Genomic DNA, 20,830 nt, shown 5'->3' on the forward strand with positions numbered 1-20,830 from the left:
CCAATGACCCGCCCTGCCCGCGTGCCCGCTTCACCCCGCCCTTCTACCCGCTCCGCGCGCCCAGAGCCAAGGCGCCGCTTCCTCTCGCGCCCGGGGCGCTGGCCCTCCGCTCGGGGCGGGGCGGGAGGCGGGGCGGGAAGCGGCGGGCGGCGGAGCCTCTGAGGCCTCGCGAGGGCTAGTGGGCGGTGCCCGGCGGGCGCTTCCGGTTTCCGGCCGCGGGGTTAGGGGCGGGGCCGGGACTGGGACTGCTGTGGGAGAGTTTGGTGGCTGCGGCGGGGCTTGCTGACTGATTGTGGGAAACTCGGTGAGCGGGCTCCGCGCGCCGGGCTGGGCTCCTGGGCTGCCGAGGCTCCCAGGCCCGTCGATGAGGGAGAGAGGCAAGCAGCGCTGGGAGGCCCGGGGGCCGGGGAATCTCGGGGCCCGCAGCCTACCTGGGTGTGGGGGGTAGGGGCGAGGGGAAAACTGGGCGGCATGTCTAGGATCTGGGCTCGGGGGCGGGGTGGGGCGGGGGGGTGGCCGGGCTGCGCCTCGGGGACGGTGTGCCGGGCCGGAGCCACGTCGGGGAGCCTCCGGTGCGCGTGGCCGGCTTTCGCTCTGGGTGGGCGCTGTGGCCGGCCGGGGCTGCTGGAAGGGGCCCTGGCTTCTGAGAACACTGCGTGTAGAACTTTATTCGTATGGGGCCTTGAGGTGCTCCGTCGAGACCTGCCTTTGCGCCTGGCCCCGACTCCTGTCCTCTAGGAGTCGCTCTTGCGGGTCTCCAGCCCACCGGAGGCGGAGCGACCCCGGGCGGAAGGCTGCTTGAGCCCGGAGGGAGGTGCTGGATTCTCTCCGCAGGCGTCGTGGGGAGGGTGGGGGTGGGGGCGTCGGCAGCGCTTGGTCCAAGCGGCCCAGGGCCCTCCTGATAGCGAGAATTTGGGCTCGCAGAGCGCCGGCCTCTGCGGCTGAGCTCCGCCTGGCGGGGAAGGGAGCGCCCGATTGGTGCCAAGGCGTCTTGTTGGCGCCCTGGTACTGCTCTTTCCGAAGAACACCTTTCCAGTTAAACGGGCGTCGGGAGTCTGGGGCTCCCTGGGACAGGGATTGTTGGGAGAGGTGGCTCTGGACGTGTTGACACACGTGTTGGAGGGGGGCAGGTAACTGACCAGTGAACGGAAGTTTGTGGGGCTGTGAACGCTGCTGGCCTAGCGGCCTTGCCGAGTTGAGCCCTGCTCCCGCCAGCGCTTCAGAGACTCTGAAGCAGAGTGCAGGGGTGGGTGGGGGGGTGGGTGGGTGTGTGTCAGGGTGGAGACTGGCGGTCCCAGCCTCTCGGGGTACCTGAACTGGATGTCCTTGGCTGCCCAGCGCTTACAAGTCCTGTTCCTTCTGTGCCCTGCCAGGAAACAAGCTCACATCTCCCTGTGGGGAACCTTCTAGCAACAGGATGAGTCTGCAGTGGACTGCAGTTGCCACCTTCCTCTATGCGGAGGTCTTTGTTGTGTTGCTCCTCTGCATTCCTTTCATTTCTCCTAAAAGGTACGGCCTGTGGAGCAAGCAGGCAAGTTAGGCAGGAGGGTGCCTGTGCCCTAGCCCTGGGACTGATGTGTGCAGCTCGTGGACCCTGGAACTGGGGCCTGATGGAACAGGTAGAACCTGTCTGAGGTGGAGGTGGCAGGGGTTGTGTGCGTTATCGCCAACCCTCCCCAGAGTTCTCCTTCATCATGACTTGCTCAGTTCCTTTCCCGTGTCCCCTGCCTTCTGGTCTTCAGAATGCCCTGGAGAGGCAGGAAGATCTATATTTCGGTTCTGGAAATGATGCCCTCACGCCTACTCTTGGTCCCTGGGGTGCTGCGATGGCCGCGTGGGATCTGGAGGACTTGCACCACTGGGTCACGTTGTTTCTGATTTGGTGACTCTTGTCCTCCTAACGAGTCTCACTGCCATTGCGCAGTGGCTGCATGAACATTACTCAGCCTGTAAAGGATGAAGCCATATTCCCTTTTAATGAACACAAGACCTTAAAAAAGTGAATGAGAAATTAATTTTTAATTATGTTTAATACCGGAACACATTGTCCGTATTTAAATTACAGTGTTACTTATGAATAAGGGCAAATTTCCACAGGTTTTTTCAAAAGCTGTTTTTTGGTGAAAAATGACAGATCCACTGCTGCCTGAGGAGGATTCTTGCAAAAAACCAAACCTTTGTGCAGTTGACAGGACATGCAGAGACTGAGGGCCCCGGGGAGCTTTAATCTGGGAAACTGTAGAGGACAAACGGTCTGGTTTCTGCACAAAGCAAACTGGAAGAGCAAATGAAAGAGGGAGAGGGAAGGGGAACTTACGGAATAAGAGAGATTTGAGACACTTACCTACCGAATGCTTAATCAGTTCCTTATTGGGTCCTGATTCAGACAAATGCTGTTGCCTGCAGTGATTGGCCTTTTCAACTCTAGCTCTGATCATGAGGGCTCCTTGTTGGTTTGAACAGTATGTAAACACTTCTGAAGTTTCTTAGAGCTGCATCCCAAAACATTTGTGGATGGAAGTGATGTGAGGTCTGGGGTCCATCTCATCATAACCCAGGGTGGTGGGGATCTAGACAAACCAAGGTTTGTCATGTGGAAGACAGTTTAAAGAAATAACACATGTAGGGGCAAACATTTGGAATATTACAAAGGGGAGTACAATGAAAAGTAAGTTTCCCTTCTCAGAGACTACCACTATGTGGTTTGTTTGTTTTTTAGACAAAGTCTTGCTCTGTCACCTAGGCTGGAGTGCAGTGGCGTGGTCTCAGCATACAGCAACCTCCACCTCCCGGGTTCAAGTGATTCTCCTGCCTCAGCCTCATGAGTAGCTGGGACTACAGGCGCCTGCCACCATGCCCAGCTAATTTTTTCTTTTTATATTTTTAGTAGAGATGGGGTTTCACCATGTTGGCTGGGCTGGTCTCAAACTTCTGACCTCAGGTGATCTGCCCACTTCTGCCTCCCAAAGTGCTGGAATTATAGGCGTGAGCCACTGTGCCTGGCCAACTACCAGTGTTTTAAGATTAGTTTTCCAGACTTTCTATCTATACATGGACCAGCATCTTTTTTTTTTTTTTTTTTTTTGAACTAGGGTCTTGTTCTGTTGCCCAGGCTAGAGTGCAGTGGTGCGATCTCGGCTCGCTGCAACTTCGCCTCTCAGGTTCAAGTGGTTCTCCTTCCTCAGCCTCCTGAGTAGGCTGGGATTACGAGTGCCCACCACCATGCCTTGCTAATTTTTGTACTTTTAGTAGAGATGGGTTCTTGCCATCTTGGCCAGGGTGGTCTTGCACTCCTGACCTCAAGTGATCCGTCCACCTTGACCTCCCAAAGTGTTGGGATTATGGGAGTGAGCCATTGCACCTGGCCTTTTTTCCAACACTCTCGAGTGGACGTCATATTGGAGAACTGCAAGCCAATGAGGCCGTTGGAGAAGAGGACAAAGCTGGATTTCCATTCTGCTCAGGGCCCTAGAGCCCGTGTGTGTGTACTTTCTGTTCAGCCCCTGTCCTTTTTGTCTTCACAGATGGCAGAAAATTTTCAAGTCCCGGCTGGTGGAGTTGGTGGTATCCTATGGCAACACTTTCTTTGTGGTTCTCATTGTCATCCTGGTGCTGCTGGTCATCGGTGAGTGAGCTAGACCTTGGTCTCTGCTGCAAAGCCCTTTGCCACTTTTGATGTGTAGCATCCAGTTCTGACTGCTCGGAGATAGACTGATGAAATGCTGTGTCTTTCTCTTGGGGGAAGGAAGAGGCTCCCTTTGTCCATGCTGCTGACTGCTATTCAGGCCTTCACTTTGAAAGGCCCCTCTAGGCCGGGCATGGTGGCTCATGCCTGCAATCCTGGCACTTTGGGATCCCGAGGTGGGCGGATCACCTGAGGCGAGGAGTTTGAGACCAGCCTGACCAACGTGGTGAAACCCCATCTCTACTAAAAATACAAAAATAGCTGGGCGTGGTGGTGCATGCCTATAATCCCAGCTACTCGGGAGACTGAGGCAGGAGAATCACTTGAATTCAGGAGGCAGAGGTTGCAGTGAGCCGAGATTGTGCCATTGCGCTCCTGTCTGGGCAACACAAGTGAAACTCTCAAAAAAAAAAAAAAAAGCCCCCTTTAGCAGTTGGCATGGGCTTATACTAAGCAGTTTGTATGCAGCCTTATCATGGCCACCCTACATTGTTTTTTTTTTCAAGACCTTGGGAGAAAGGACACCTTAGGTTTCTGAGGCTGCTCCTCAGGTCACTGTAGAACTGAAGCCAAGAGAAGCTAACTGGCCTGAGACCTTGGTCTGAGGAGTGCTGCTCACCAGTCACTGAAAGAGCAGCATTGTCTGGAGCAAGGCCTCTAGTGGGGGACTGAGCAGGCAAGCTCACCATGAACCTAGCTGTGAGGGAGGTCCTGCTGTTCCCTGGAGGAGGAGGAGGAGGACACTGAGATGTGTGGCGCGAGGTCCTAGACCTCACTGCGGCTGGGCTAGACTTGACATTTTGCCAGGTCTTTCCAGCTCTGTAGTTCTGTAAACTCTGACACTGAGGTGCACACCAGCAGGGACTTGGTGGATAAGCTGGTCCGAGGGAAAGCAGCTCAAGGATGAGGCCAGGCCAGGCAGTGTTAAGATGAGTGGCAGACATTTTACAGTGAGGTAGTGGGGCCAGGCCAGGCGGTGTTAAGATGAATGGCAGACATTTTACAGTGAGGTAGTCGGGTGACCATCTGGAGATGAGGAATCGATAAAGCTCTTGTCTGACTGTTAGGTGTTTGTTGCTCTGCTGTGGTAAGTGATCAGTATGTCCCCCTGTTTGGGCTCCGAAGTATTGGTTTGGCTCTGCTGTGGACACCAGTCTTGTCTCAGAGCTGTGGTGCCTGCCTAGGCATGGAACACTCCTCCCACTGAGTCCGGTGGGGGAGGTGGAGGGGGGTGGGGGAGTTGTGGAGGCTGTAGTTCAGGGGAATGTGCAAAGCCCCACCTACCAGCTTCAGCATCAGGCATTTATCCTTCCTGATGTCTCAGGGCCTGGTAGGTTATGTTCGGGCAAGACTACCTCTGAACAGGCCAACTGTGACCTGACAGCTTCCAGCCACAGAGGGTAGGTACCAGCTGCCTGAGTATCTCAGTGTTCCCCAAATAATAGGCAAGGTACCAATAGGTAGCTCTTTCTAACCAGGGTTCGTTCTCTCCCTGAGCACCCTCCAAGCAGGCAATCTATGTGTCGTCCCCAGGGCTAAGTGCGCATGAAAAGCCAGGCTACAGAGTTTTTGAACTGAGCGTGTGTGTTTTGGTTTTTGGGTCTGGGGTGGGGATTGGGGAAGAGAGGGACCATGCTGAGGATGATTCCCTCAGGGCCTTGCCCCCTCCCCAAACCAGAAGGAGTATATCTCTTTCCTAGAGCAGCTGAGTAGGCTGGAGAGATCCTTTGCAGAATCCAGTAGTTGACAAAGCCTTCATTCTTTTTTGGGATCAGGCAACTGCTTAGAAGTTCTAGAGGAACATATGGCCATGGTGACTGGCTGCTTCCTACTCTCATGTTAAGAAGCATAATCTAGAAAGATCTGCAGAGCCTTCTTCAAATAGAAGTATTAGTCACAGGTACTAGTGAAGGGTAATGGGCATAACCAGCTAGAGCTGCATCCTTACTTGGGGGCAGAGAGGTTCGAGCAGATCTGCCTGGGAGGGTGTAGGATCTTCCCACCTGGGCTGAGGCCTGAGACAGGGAGAGACTTGGGTTAGTATTGCTTAGTCCTCCGTCCCCACTCTTGGTCGTTGGCCAAGGTGGTCCTTAGGATGATGGGGTTCTTGGATGCAGCTGACAGTGTAAGAAAAAATGTATTTTATCTTGTTTTTCTGATTACAAAAACAATGCGTAATTCTTAAAAATTCAAAAATTAAGTTTAGAAAATTAAACTTCCTCTTAATCCCATGTCCCACAGGTAACCGTCATGAATATTTTGTTACACATTTCCGCAGGTGTTTTCTATGCTGACATCTTTAATAAAATGTCTACAGCAGTGGGTTCATACACACAGAGTATTTATGTTTCTTTTTTAATTTTAGTTTTTATTTTTATTTATTTATTTATTTTAAACACGGGGTTTCACCATGTTGGTCAGGCTGGTCTTGAACTCCTGACCTCAGGTGATCCACCCGCCTTGGCCTCCAAAGTGCTTGGATTACTGGCGTGAGCCACCACGCCCGGCCTGAGTATTTATGTTTCCTTCCACGGTCCTGCTGGGACATGGCGGGAGGAGCATTCCACGCTTAAGCAGGCAGCACAGCTCTGAGACAAGACTGCTGTCCACAGCAGAGCTGAGCCAGTGCTTCGGATTGTGCTTTTGCCACTTACTGCACCTTAGACAGCTTTTTTTTTTTTTTTTTTTTTTGAGACAGACTCTCACTGTGTCACCCAAACTAGAGTGTAGTGGCACCATCTCAGCTCACTGCAACCTCTGCCTCCCAGGTTCAAGCAGTTCTCCTGCCTCAACCTCCTGAGTAGCTGGGGACTACAGGTGCCCACCACCACGCCCAGCTAATTTTTCACCATGTTGGCCAGGCTGGTCTTGAACTCCTGGCCTTATGTGATCTGCCTGCCTTGGCCTCCCAAGGTGCTGGGATTACAGGTGTGAGCCGCCATGCCTGGCTGACATCTTTGTATTTCAATATCATTCTTCTTAAAGATCATGTAGTATTCTTTCATATGGTTGTGCCCTGGTCAGTTCTTTATAAGCCTCCTCGCATCATCGCAAATTTATGCAAATCCTTCTGTGGGCAAATACAGAGGTGGATTGCTGAACCCAAGGATATGAACACTTTACATTTTATACATGTGTGCTGTTTATACCCCTGCTAATAGTGTTTGAGAGTACTTGCTTTGGCCGGGCGCAGTGGCTTATGCCTGTAATCCCAGCACTTTGTGAGGCCGAGGCGGGTAGATCACAAGGTCAAGAGATCAAGACCATCCCCGCGAACGTGGTGAACCTCCGTCTCTACACAAAACAAACAAAAGAAGAGAGTACTTGCTTCATGGTACTGATGTAACACAAAGACGCCAGGAAGGATGGGCAGATTTTTATAATGCAAGATCAGCTAAAAACCAAGCAGCCTAAAACCGGAAATGAAGAACGCCATGAGGCCGAGCCCTGGCTCATACTTGTAATCCCTGCACTTTGGGAGGCCAAGGCCATTGCTTGAGCTCAGGAGTTCAAAACCAGCCTGGGCAACATGGTGAAACCCTGTCTCTATCAAACATAGAAAAAGAAAAAAAATTAGCTGAGTGTGGTAGCATACACTTGTGGTCCCAGCTACTGGGGAGGCTGAGGTGGAGGGATTGCCTGAGGCTGAGAGGCAGAGGTTGCAGTGAGCTGAGATTGTGCCACTGCACTCCAGCCTGGGTGACAGACTGAGACCCTGTAACCTACCCTACAAAAAGAATCTTGATGCCCTTACAGTGATATCTTACCCTTCTCATATGGGAGTCTGTTAAGCACATTCTTTAGGTACATCTTAGTGTATTGACTTAAAAAGATGTCTCAGGATACATGGTAAAAAGCAGTAGGTTTGGTGTGGCTCAATTTTCAATTTCTACGTTAGAGACAAATGTAAATATATTTTAACTGGTGCTCTATATGTCTAACAGCAGTTCTTTGAGGAGCAGAGGCTGTTCACTGACTCAGCAATTATTTCAGTGCCCACTCTGCACCCAGAGCTATGTCAGGCCCTGGGAATATAGTAGAAAAGATTTCTGCTCTTGTGAAGTTTGTACTCTTGTTTGGGAGAGTTGGACCCAAAAAATGTGTTTTGTTTTGTTTTGTTTTTTGAGATGGAGTTTCGCTCTTTGTTGCCCAGGCTGGAGTGCAATGGCACGGTCTCGGCTCACTGCAACGTCTACCTTCTGGGTTCAAGCAATTCTCTTGCGTCAACCTCCTGAGTAGCTGGGATTACAGGCACGCTCTGTCACCCAGGCTGGAATGCAGTGGCATGATGTTAACTCATGGCTCCTCTGACGTCTTGGGCTCAAGCGATCTTCTTGTCTCAGCCTCCCGAGTAGTTGGGACTACAAGTGTGCACCACCATGGCCAGCTATTAATTTTTTTTTTTTTTTTTTTTTTTTTTTTGGTAGAAACAGGGTCTTCCTGTGTTGCCCAGGCTGGCCGTGAACTTTTGGCCTCAAGTAGTCTCCCTGTCTTGGCCTCCCAAACTGTTGGGATTACAGGCGTGAGCCACCACATCTGGCCTGGGGCTTGACTCTTCAGCATCTTAGGTCCCCTCAGCAGGCGTTTCTATCACCAGGTTCACCCGGGCTTATCACTGGGGGCGGCCGGTGGGCCAACCTGAGATGAACAGAACAAGATGTGGTTGGGTGCACCGTGGGAAAAGGAAGCCACCCCTGTTTCTAGCAACTCTTTAGGCTTGGTTGGCATCTTGAACTGCAGAGCAAGCCTGCATCGAATGGGGCGAGGGATTGAAAAACTGGAGAAAGGAGTGGGTCTGAGGGTAGGAGCTTCTTTTTTTTTGAGGCGGAGTTTCACTCTTGTCCCCTAGGCTGGAGTGCAATGGTGTGATCTTAGCTTCCTGCAACCTCCGCCTCCTGGGTTCAAGCGATTCTTTTGCCTCAGCCTCCTGAGTAGGTGGGATTACAGATGCTCACCACCACTCATGGCTATTTTTTTTTTTTTTTTTTTTTAAGTAGAGACAGAGTTTTGCCATGTTGGGCAGGCTGGTCTTGAACTCCTGACCTCATGTGATCTGCCCACCTTGGCCTCTTAAAGTGCTGGGATTACGGTGTGAGCCCCCCCTGAGGGGGAGCTTCTGATAGCAGCATCCCACAAGGGGTGTGTGGGTGTAGAAGTGGGAAGAACTGAGGAGGCCAATGTGAGGGGGGAAGTGAGGCTGACCTGTCTCCTGCTGCGTCTGCCTGGTACAGCCTTGACTTGCCCTAGTGTCTGCTACACACTTATGTTTCCCTCTGCTCCACCACAGATGCCGTGCGCGAGATTCGAAAGTACGATGATGTGACCGAAAAGGTGAACCTCCAGAACAACCCTGGAGCCATGGAACACTTCCACATGAAGCTTTTCCGTGCCCAGAGGAATCTCTACATTGCTGGCTTTTCCTTGCTGCTGTCCTTGTGAGTGGGGGGTCGAGGGGCAGGTGCTGTTAGAGGAGCCCTGGGCTAGCCAGGGACACGAAGCTCAGTGGGCTCAGTCTCCCCTGTGACTTTGATTCCTCCTCAGTCTGTGGCCTGGACCCCAAGGCCCTGTCTGTGTTAGGGAAGCCACATAGTTTTGTCCTCACCTCTAGAGGCAGCATGGAGAGTGGGAGACGGCCACCCGAAATGTCAGAAGACCCTAACGCACCACAGACTCTCTTGGGGCAAACAAATGACTATCTCGTGCTCTGTTTGCATGGAGAGTTAGGTGTAGTGGTAAGGCCTTGTTCTCCTCCGGGAGAGGACCTTCGGAGTCCAGCTCACAAGGGAGCAAGCGAATGGGGGCTCTTTGTGTCTGGGATGCTGACCTAGGGACAGCAGGTAGAAGTGGCACGAAGAGGCCAGGCCTCTCCTCCCCTCACCTCAGGGCCTTTCTCACGTAAAACTCGTAATGAGGGCATGTTAGCTTCCATGGCAGCCAGAGTATTTCTGGTGGATTTTTTGGGTAAAATTAAGTACCTTGGTCAGGACGAAGCTAGTTGGGCAAGATTTGCCTGCTGTGAGGTGCCTATTTGAGTCTGGGGCCCTGTTTGCTGCATCTTGCTTTACCCAGCAGTTCTGATCTGCAGGGCCTGGTTGAGAGGTAGATGGAAGCTCAGACCAAGAGTGTATGAAGGCGTTGGAAAGGTGCTTGCTGTGAGCGTGGAGCCCTCACGACTTCATCACTTCTCGAAAGGCCCCTCCTCTTAATGCTACCATGGTGGGGATGAAATTCTAACACATGAATTTTGGAGGGCACTTAGCCCATAGCATCAAGTGATCACGTGGATTCTCAGGCTCATGCACAGTTATTCTCCACTTGGTTTTGTGTCCCGAGACTCAAGAATCTCCATGCCTAGGAGATTCTTGCCCTCTAGTTACCTGGTGTGTCCTGCTTTACCAGGCACTACGATGACTGCTTGTCTTAAAGTCTGTCATTCAGATAATCTTGTACTCTGTGTCCAAGTTGGAAAGACTTGTGGAGCTAGAAAAGGTAAACACTTTTTGTTTTTTCAAGATAATGGGTTTGATCACAGATTTGATCTACAAGCTTGCCATCTTCAAACTTAGGAAGTGAGAAGGCCGGGAGGAGTCAGACACATACCCTAGATTTTCCAGGAAGTTCCAAACAAGTATGATCTTGTGGGCTGAGGTTGAAAGGGAAGCAGATCTGGAGGACTGAGTTTCAAAACCAGAATTCCGAGTATGACAGTCAGCCAAATGAGGAAAAAAGACCACAGTGAGGAGGGAAGGAGAGGAAACTAAGGCCATCTACCAGAAAAGCATCTAGAGCTTTAAGAACAGTATGCGGGGGCCGGGTGCGGTGACTCACACCTGTAATCCCAGCACTTTGGGAGGCTGAGGCAGGTGGATCACCTGAGGTCAGGAGTTCGAGACCAGCCTGGCCAACATGGTGAAACCCTGTGTCTACTAAAAATACCAAAAAATTAGCCGGGCTGGTGGTAGGCACCTGTAATCCCAGCTACTTAGGAGGCTGAGGCAGAAGAATCACTTGAACCTGGGAGGCAGAGGTTGCAGTAAGCTGAGATTACACCACTGCACTCCAGCCTGGGTGACAGAACGACTCTATCTCAAAAAAAAAAGAATAGTATCGGGAAGGTAAAAACCTGCCAGGAACTCTGAATCATGAGAGATGGGGAGAAGTGGGGAGAAGGCAGTCCCTTTCATGTCTGTAGGGAAGGAGATGGAGGGTAGGTGGTCAAGGGCAAAGGAAACACTTGGATAAGAAAATGGAATTTCCAGATGGGCGAGGGTAGCGTCCCTAAATGATGTACTTTCTGCTTAGACTTGATGAGATTATGCCCAGAAGCTGTTGAGATTGGTCTGCAGATGGAATTGCCACCGATGCTTGAGGATTTGCAGAGTGGGAGCAATACTGGCAGACTGCAGCCAGGCAAGCAACCCAATTTCCAAAGGGAGGAGCAGGTAGATGAGGAATTGACATGGGGAGGGTTGACTTTGATCTCCAGACATGCTCTACAAAGAATAGCTGTATGCTTTCAGAAAAGAAGAGTGGGATCATTGGTGACTGCTGTGAATTTTTGGAGAAGTTCCGTCAGCCTTCTATAGATGGAGTGTAGATGGATTTTTAGCGTGACGCTTGCTAGTCTGAGTCTGTTCTTAAGGACCAGATGCTGAAGTGCGAGGAAGGTGCCAGGAGAACAGTGTAGTTAGGTGTGGTCCGAACCCACATGGGTGGCTGCCATGTGGATCAGCTCCATCCACATAGAAGCCCTAGGAGGCTCACTCTTTATGTCTGGCTTGCCCAGTGTTTATCTGCCTGAAGACATTTGTCATGGTGAGCAGATGTGGGGAGAAATGGATGCTAGGAGGAATAGCAAGAAGGTTAGTGACCATTCAGAATCCTTAGCTGTCTAGATGGGCTCCCTGATCAGAATGAATTCAGTGAGACTTGAGTTTTCAATGGGAGACATTATTCTAAGGGCATGTAGCTTCATAAAGGGCAGGGAGGACTGGGCTACCCAGGAGCTCAAAGACTTAGGGGTTGGGGCTTATTGCAGTTCAGTTTATGTTAGTGACAGAACTACTGCAAAAAAGAGCAGTTAGCAGCCTTCAGTGAAGGCTAGGGCTGCCAGGAGAGAGGTGCTGGCGCTGGCAGGTTTGGCTGCCAGTCCTGTGCTACCTGGAGGATTGCATTCAGGCCCCACCTTTTTGGGAGCAGATTGCTGCCTCAGAAGCTGTCATAGTGGTAGCAGGTATGCCAGTGCTGATTCCTCACAGACTGCTTTTTACTAATAAGTCCTTTGTTCTCTGGACTCCATTCTGCTTTCATGATCTTGTTTCTAGGACGCCTCCAGGTTGGGCGCTACAAGTATTGTCTGACCATGCCAGGGGACAGTGGAATGGTCACCTCCCTCCTGTAGCTTTGAGGTAGCTAGGCTACCAGGCAAATGTGTTGCGCTCAGTGTAGTCCTCTCTGTGTGCCTTAGTGTGAAGCTAGGATGTTCCAGATTAATTTCTACAGTAGACATTTGAAAAATATTGACATGTTGTAAAATTAACTTTCTGGCATACAGTTGTGAGTGTTTTGACATGCAGAGTGTTGGTTAATACCACCGCCATTAGGATGCAGCACAGCTCACACTTTCTACCCTCAATGCCTGGCTTCCAGTAAAGGCAGTTCTCAGGAGCACCTCCAGTATACCCAAAGTGATGCCCGGAGGCTGCAGTGCAGTTGACTTCGGCCCGCTGTTGCAGTCCACTCTTACAGTCCTGACATGCTCTCTGGTGTCTGCGGCCTCTCTCACTTCTCTGTTACCTTTCCCTTTGACACGAGTGTGAGGCCTCACCTCACTCACTGTTGAACAAGTCTGACAAGCAAGCGGCCCTACTGCTTTCTCGGCCGGACGGTTCACGCAGTCACGCACATCGTGTGTGCACCTTGGCTGGAAGCTGCGCATCAGCTGCCTCGGTGTGCCTGCCGCCTCCTCCCATCCTCCCATCCAGTAGCCTGATCCAAAAAAGGCACGAGGTTGGTCTTTCGTGACTTCTTAGAAAAGGAAATGGTGGGTGGAGGAGGAAAAAAACAAATAAAAAAAATTTAAAAATTTTTAAAAAAAGAAACGGTGATCCCAGGGATCAGTGGGGATTCACCAGTTGCCCATAAGGGATTTAGTTAATCATTTCTGGAATTTTGCCAGAACTCGGTATTCCTTGATAGTCTAAGAGTTAAATCTAAGATGGTGGCTGTGACCCTAGCGGAACTTCGCTTTGTTTGTGATGCTCTTGTCCAGCCTTACAGCCACACAGCCCATCTGCAGCTTGCGGGAGACACTTAAAAACAAAGGAGGCTGGGCACAGTGGTCACGCCTGTCATCCCAGCGCCTTGGGAGGCTGAGGCAAGTGGATCACCTGAGGTCAGGACTTTGAGACCAGCTTGGCCAACAAGGAGAAACCCCATCTTTACTAAAAATACAAAAATTAGCTGGGCATGGTTGTGGGTACCTGTAATCCCAGCTACTCCGAAGGCTGAGGTAGGAGAATTGCTTGAACCTAGGAGGTGGAGGTTGCAGTGAGCCGAGATGGTGCCACTGCATTCCAGCCTGGGCGACAGAGTGAGACTCTGTCTCAAACAAAACAAAACAAAACAAACAAAGCTGTCGTACTTATATTTCTGTTACATGTTATACCTGCTCATTGTAAAAACAAGCCCCACTCCTCCCCCAAAAAATAACTTCACATAATAGAGAAGTATCAGGTGAGCTCCCCAGTGGGCCCACCCAGAGAGAGTGGCTGGTGTTTCTCAATGGTTCAGATGTTTTACATTATGGATAACTTCCTCCTCACAAGTGCCAGGCCTGCTTTTGTCCTGCTTTCACTAGCCCTTTCCACCCAGCAGTGCCTCTTAGCGATTGGTCCACAAGGCTTGTGCAGACCGCCGTCATCCTCAGCCGCATGCAGTGTTCAGTTGCTGGGGTTTAACCAGTTCCTTACTCAGACATGTGTGAGCTGCTTTGAAATCTTTTTTTCTATTTTACTCCAGCCTGTTTTGTGCCATCAATTTTTTTTTTTTTTTTTTTTTTTTTTGGTGATGGCGTCTCATTTTGACACGTAGGCTGGAGTGTAGTGGGCTGATTACGGCTTATTGCAGCCTCGACCTCCTCAGTCTCCTGAGTTGCTGGGACTACAGGTGCGGACCACCAACGCTGGCTAACTTTTTTTTTTTTTTTTTTGGAGAGATGGGGTCTTGCCATGTTGCCCAGACTGGCCTTGCATACCCAGGCTCAAGTAATTTGTCCACCTTGGCCTCCCAAAGTACCGGGATTACAGGTGTGAGCCGCCGCGCCCGGCCACAGTTTAGTGGCCCACATCCATGGTTTCTTGTCTACGCTTTCTGCACACTGTTCCTTTTTGCCTTTCCCCTTCTTAATCATTGGAACTGGATAGTTGACACCTGCTCTGCTGCACCTCAATACTGTAAGTGCGGCCCAGAGTCCAGCAACCTTGGCAGGACTTGGGCTTCTCAGAAATGCAGACGCTTGGGCTGGCCCAGGCCTGCCGATGAGAAGATGGGTTTTTTATTTGTTTTTTGAGATGGAGTTTTTGAGATGGAGTCTCGCTCTGTTGCCCAGGCTGGAGTGCGGTGGCGCAATCTCGGCTCACTGCAACCTCTGCCTCCCAGGTTCCAGCAATTCTGCCTCAGCCTCCTGAGTAGCTGGGAATATAGGCATGTGCCACCCTGTATTTTTAGTAGAGATGGGGTTTAGTAGAGACACCATGTTGTCCAGGCTGGTCTCAAACTCCTGACCTCAAGCAGTCTGCTCACCTCAGCCTCCCAGAGTGCTGGGATTACAGGCGTGAGCCGCCGTGCTGGCCTGATGATGATAATTGGATAGGGATCGCGTTCAATCTGTAGATTGCTTTGGGCAGCGTGCTTTCTTTTTGAAGTGAGCCTCGCATCTGTCAGCACATGCCGTCTGCCCTAGTTGGGTTATAAATAAATGGGCTGATCTCTGTGGTAGGCTAGTTGTTGTTGATGTGCCCTCCGAACTTTTATGCACAACCTTTTAAAAATGAACCACTGTTGCTAGCCAGGTGCAGACCTATATGTAAAAACGACAGAGGTGTCTTTCTCTTTGCTGGGCCAGGTTTGTTGTATCACGAGAACTGTTTGGTGGGGGCCCACTCACAGTCTTAGTGAACACTAGAGTATTGCTCTCTGTGAGACAGTGCTGGGCTGTTTTCATAGACAGGACAGAGGGATGCTCAGAATGCACGGGAGCGCAGATGTACGGCACGTGCTGTCACACGCTCCTGATGTCTCCCCGGGAGGCCTGCGTTCCCAGGCCGAGGCGGTACTTTAGCAACTGCGTGGCTGTGGGTCAGCAACTCAGCCCCCTTGCCCTAAGTGTTCTCATCTGTTTAAGGGCTTATGTAGGAGACAGCAGCCACCAGACTCTGCCTGTGTGTGTGTATGTAAGCTGTCTGTGTGGTTCGTTTTGGTTCTAGTTGAAATCACTCAGGACCTCAGTAACTCTTCATATGACATGGGCCTTTGTAAATGAAGATGGGCAGTAGGTGAGATGGTGTGGCCTGAGTGGCATGGCTTCTAAGTGGCCCAGCCCAGAGCCCCTGCCTGCTTCTAATTCCTTGTTCAAATACGAGGTGTTTTCTATTGGAAGCTGTGAGTCCTGGATTGGTGTGGGCTGCTTTTTCCTGTGTAGTCATTACCTGGCGTTGGGTAAGAAAGTGCCCGTGTAATCTGTGACTCCCTGCATATTCTAGGTATTAGTTTTGATTTTATGAGTCTGACATCTAATCTCAGGCCCTCTCTGTGTTTGGCTATCAGGAAATTATTTGGTAGCTCACATTTGTTGTAGAAAGATGAGGCTTTAAATAAGCAAAACCAGGAAAATAAGTGCTCTGAAATGCCACTGTCTCTGCTCTTGCCATACACCTTTGCCGTATGCCTTTCCAGATATTTCATAGTTCCCCTGCTTGAGGGATGTTGTTTTTATTTAAAAGATCGGGTCTCGCTGTATTGCCCAGGCTGGCCATCAGCAGAGCTGAAAATTCAGACTTACAATGATCTGACCTGATCACCTGGGGTTTTCTCCCTACAGAATCCACATGCTCCCCTTCCCCGCCCCAGATGGACTTTCGCTCTTGTCACCCAGGATGGAGTGCAGTGACGTGACCTCAGCTCACTGCAAACTCCGCCTCCCGGGTTCAAGTGGTTCTCCTGCTTCAGCCTCCCAAGTAGCTGGGCTTACAGGTGCGTGCCACCACGCCTGGCTGATTTTTGTAGTTTTAGTGGAGACGGGGTTTCATCCTGTTGGTCAGACTGGTCTGGAACTCCTGACCTCAGGTGATCCGCCCACCTCAGCCTCTCAAAAGTGCTGGAATTACAGGCATGAGCCACCGCACCTGGCCTCCACATGCTTTTTAAAAACTTTCATGCTTTAAATGCCCCTTGGTGACTTGAGTGTTCTACTCAGTTTATCATGAATATTTTTTGGGACCTGTCTCCAGCTTTTTTTTTTTTTTTTTTTTTTGAGACAGGGTCTTGCTCCATCATCCAGGCTGGAATACATTGGTGTGATCATGGCTCACTGCAGCCTTGACCTCTTGCCTCAGCCTCCCGAGTAGCTGGGACTACAGGCACGTACCACCACGTCCGGCGAATTTTTGAATTTTTTTGTAGAGACAGAGTCTTGCTCTGTTGCCCAAGCTGGTCTCAAACCACTGGGCTCAGGCGATCCTCTCACCTCAGCCTCCCAAAGTGCTGGGATTACAGGCATGAGCCAATTCCTCGTTCGTAGGCGTTGAGCCTGTGGCTCTGTTTCCGATGTCATAAACAGTGGCCTTAGCCAGTCAGCTTTCTTTGGGCCTCCTGATCCTCTTTGAGCATCTGTGCCACTCCTATTATCTCTCTCTTTTTTGTTGTTGATTTTCTTTTCTTTTTTTTTTTTTTTTTGAGACAGACTCTTGCTCTGTCACCCAGGCCGGAGTGCAGTGTCGCAATCTCAGCTTACTGCAACCTCCACCTCCTGGGTTCAAGCAGTTCTCCCGCTTCAGCCTCCCCAGTAGCTGGCACTATAGGCACTCCTTACTGCACCTGGCTAATTTTTGTATCTGTGGTAGAGCTGGGATTTTGCCATGTTGTCCAGGCTGGTCTACAACTCCTGGCCTCATGTGATCCATCCATTTCGGCCTCCCAAAGTGCTGGGAGTACAGGCACGAGCCACTACGCCCGGCCCTGTCTTTTTCTTTCCATGTTTTTTATGTCCTGCTGTGGGGAGCTGGCTCAGTTCTTGAATGTGAGCAGGTGCTCATGACTGGAGAAGGTTAGATGGTTAGGGGTAAAGGGTTCTTGCCTACTGGGTATTCCAGTACTGCTAGGATGTGGTCACCTGTGTGGATTAATATTTTGCAAGGGTGTATGGGATGGTGTGGAGCAGGAGAGCCTGAAGTGAGGAGACCAAGTTGGAGATCGTCACAGTGAGAGTTGCTCAGAGCCTGAATTGGGGCAGTGGTAGCAGGAGTGGGGAGGAGGGGACAGACCTGAGAGGCCCAGGTGGAGTTAATCACCAGGCTTTTCCAGTCTCTGGGAGCCTGAGATGGTCTTGGTTCTGCTCTGGACTTGCAGAATGCGAGGACCCAGGCCCCTGCTGGAAAGGGAGCTCTGGCTGCCCATGGGGTAACACTATTGTGCTGGGACTGAGGGCTGGCTGCAGAGTGGGACCTCTGGTTAGACCTGGGGATAGCAAGGAAAGGAGGGGACAGGGAAAGCAGGGTTAAGCAGGGGAAGGCCTGGCAGGTGAACAGGATAGGGTCCTGCCAGGCAGTCGAGCTTGGGTTGCTGGCTTCACAGAGGTGTTGAGGCCAGGGCAAAGGGAATGTGCTGGCAGGCCAGGCTCCTGCCCCCAGTTAGCAGTAGAAGATGGAGGAGCAGAAGGCAGAGGGAAGCCAGATCAAGAGGGAAGATGTGAGCAGGTCAGTGGCCAAGGAGGGGAGCGCATTCCAGAGAAGGCCTGGTGCTCGGCACTAGTTTTCAGTGGGACTGGGCTCAGGACACACAGGAGGTTAGCCTGAGAACCCCCAAGTAGCCTCTGTGATTGGGAAAGAAGGCCTGGCCTGAAAGAAGATATCACACCCAGAAGCAGGCTTGCATTCCCCTTCCCCCCATAGTTTGCTGCTGCTGGGTGGGGCAGCAGTGGGAGAGTCCCAGCTTCCCAGCCAAAGCCTTCTGGGCTTTTGTCCTGCCTCTGCCACCACTGTCTCAACCCTGCCACTTGACCCAGAAGCCTGGGGCTGCTCTGCCCTTTCTTCTTGTCCCAGGTGACTGCCCAGTCATCGTGGCCATTTCTCAGCATGAGGCCCAGCAGGGTGAGGCGCTTTCACATTGTCATGTAGCCGACCTCCAGAAGTCTTCAACCTGCAGAGCTGGACTCCACGCATGAAACAGCCTGTGGATGTCACCTCCTAAGCCTCTCTCACCACCCTTGGGACCGCTGCTGTGGTGGGGCCACCAACATCCTGTATAGACCAAGCAAGCGCCCTGCTACCCACCGTCCCCCCCTTTGGCCTGTGCACCCCACTTCCAGTGGCTTGGTATCACAGGGATCCTCCACGATGCAGCTCCCCCACAGGCTCTGCTTCGGCCTCCCTGTCATGAAGCAGCCACGTGGGTCTCCTCACACAACACATGCTCTCCCTGACACCCTATTCTCTGAGCATTTTGGGGGCCTCTGTGCAGAACACCCCTCCACCTGCCGGCCCTGCTGGCACCTCTTACTCGTGAATCTCCGAGGCTTCCCTGTAGAGCCTGTTCTGAGGGCCCACGCCGTGTCCCTAGCTGGCCTAGAGTGCTGTCCTCGGGTCCCAGGGCAGCCGGCACACACAGCTCTGAGGCGTGGCACTTGGCAGGGTTGCTCATCATGGGAACCTGGGCTCTTCCATTTAGACTGTTCAGCTCAGTGTCAAGGGCCTGGCATATATGAAGGGCCCCTGAAACCTTTGGTGATGGAATGGGCTGTCCTGGGCTGATGGCAACAGTTTTAGGTGTGTGTCTGGGTTGAACTTGTCAGGTCCAGCTTTTTAGATGAGAAGCCCAGCTTTTCAGGTCTGAGGAGCTATGACAGTTTGTGAAGATGGATGTGTTGGGGCCACCTCCAGGGGACCACACTGGATGAGCCACTGGTTTCCACTTGGGAAAGACTCTGGCAGTCGCCCCTGTTATATCATCACTCCTGTTCCCTTCATGCCAGCCTTGCACTTTGAGGGCACAGCCAGCCAGAACCCTCTTGAGTCTCGGAGGGCATTGGGGATGGCAGCTCCTGCTGGGCTGGGTTTTGTGTGTTCAGAGGAGCTGCACTGTCTTCTCTGCCTTACTCAGCTTAAATGGTGGTCAAGGTTAGGCCCGAAGTGCCAGTTAGCAGCCAGGGATAGGAAGGCCCCTGTTTGTGTGGGAGCCCCTGGATTTTTGCTGACCTGAACTTGATCCACAGGCATCTTTCGTTTCCTCCTTACCCCTCCAGGGTAGAATCCCATCGCTGCCATTAACCCAGATGGAACTGCCTGTGCTTCTCTGCTGCACTCCTCTTTTTCTTTTTTAGGTTGAGTTATCTAATCACAGATTATCTTTGCCTAAGTTGTCTGACCTCACTTGGTTGCCCTCTGCCCTCCAGCGTATTACCCAAAACCCCTCAGATAGCTGGTTTTAAAAGAGAAACACGGCAAAACCCCAGAAACCCAGCTGGTCCATGTCACTTGTTCTCAAGAAGAAGAGAGGACAGGCCAGACCCACACCTCCCCTTCGCCCTGTGCTCGCTGCACTGTCCTCAGGACTGGGGAGCTCCATTTGGGTCGCAGGCTGGAGCTGCCACAAGGCATGTTCTTATGCGAAAGGGCCTATATATCCCCCAGCTCTGGCCCTCCTCTTCCTGTCTTCTCCAGCACCTTGTGCTGGGAGGCTACAGGGAATGCCGATCAGCTGTACTAGAGTGGACTTGGGACAGTCCTTTGGGGTGGCCTTCTCGGGTCTGCAGTAGGTGACTTCCCAGTTGTAACCTGTCTTCCTGATTCCAGACTGGCAGGTGAGACTCGCTCAGGACAGTAGAAGCCCTGGTGTTAATCATTCTCCTTCACCAAAGCCTTCCTGAGGCGTCACCTGACTTGGATCCTTGCTTGGGCGCTGCCTCATTTTTTCTTCCACAGCTGGGGCGTGTTCACCCAGAGTCCATTGGCCACCCTGTGGTAGGCCTGGAGAGTCAGCAGGTGGCGCTGGGACACCAGCTTCCTGCCGGCTGGGGGCAGAGGAGTGAGCTTGTGTGAACACCCTGTGTGTGCAGGGGCTGGGGGTTGAAGGACTCGACTCACCTGAAACCCGTCAGCAGGGCAGCCTGGGGGCGGCCACAGCATGGAACCTTTTGGTTGGGATTTGTTCCCCCCCCATTCCCGTGAAGCCCATGTCCTCCTCCCCTTGTTCAGGGGGGAAGACAGGGCTGCTGAAGAGTGCTTATGAGCCATGGCTCTCCCCATTTGATATGGTTGGCCCTGTTTCTCTTGAGTCTGTGGAGAGGTTCTGTTTCTCCTGCCTTCTCTGGTTTACTCAACCTTTTATAAAAGCATGATAGCCCTGCTCAGTGTCCAAGAACACTGTCAAGAGAGCGCAGTCAGATTGAGGCATTTGGGGCTGCCATGTGTCTGCCAAGGCTACATCTGGATTCTGTTAAGTTGTGTTCACTGGCCTTTGCTTGGACCCCAGGCCATTCTCTTGGTGACCACCCTGTATCTGTAGGTGATACCTTTGGCTCTTAGGCTCTTGCTTGTTTTCCGGAAATTAATAGCTAAGAACAGTGATTCGGGTAACATGACTCAGGAGATCCAGCAGAGGCTGTTCTGTGCCCTGTCCTGGGGGTCTGGGAAACTACAGAAGGGACAAACAGAAGGGCATCTTTTTTTTTTTTTTTTTTTTTTTTTTCCAGACAGTTTCGCTCTTGTTACCCAGGCTGGAGTGCAATGGCGCGATCTCGGCTCACCGCAACCTCCACCTCCTGGGTTCGGGCAATTCTCCTGCCTCAGCCTCCTGAGTAGCTGGGATTACAGGCACGCGCCACCATGCCCAGCTACTTTTTTGTATTTTTAGTAGAGACGGGGTTTCACC

At 51.7% G+C, this 20,830-nt stretch overlaps 1 protein-coding gene across 2 annotated transcripts in view; it reads left to right on the forward strand.

Moving 5' to 3' along the window:
• Nucleotides 1-197: 197 nt before the first annotated feature.
• BCAP31 (B cell receptor associated protein 31) overlaps nt 198-20,830 on the forward strand; it is a 28,024-nt gene continuing 7,391 nt past the window's right edge. Inside the window, exons 1-4 of one of the 2 annotated variants that reach the window (XM_039464155.2) lie at nt 198-304; nt 1,374-1,509; nt 3,525-3,625; nt 8,973-9,120. In XM_039464155.2, the coding sequence (XP_039320089.1) occupies nt 1,418-1,509; nt 3,525-3,625; nt 8,973-9,120 (341 nt within the window). In that variant the 5' untranslated portion in view covers nt 198-304; nt 1,374-1,417. Of the gene's footprint in view, nt 378-1,373; nt 1,510-3,524; nt 3,626-8,972; nt 9,121-20,830 lie in introns of both variants that reach the window. The other variant, XM_039464154.2, reaches the window with a different exon arrangement.

The sequence above is a fragment of the Saimiri boliviensis genome, chromosome X, assembly GCF_048565385.1.
Source record: "Saimiri boliviensis isolate mSaiBol1 chromosome X, mSaiBol1.pri, whole genome shotgun sequence".
In the NCBI taxonomy this organism is placed as follows: Eukaryota; Metazoa; Chordata; class Mammalia; order Primates; family Cebidae; genus Saimiri; species Saimiri boliviensis.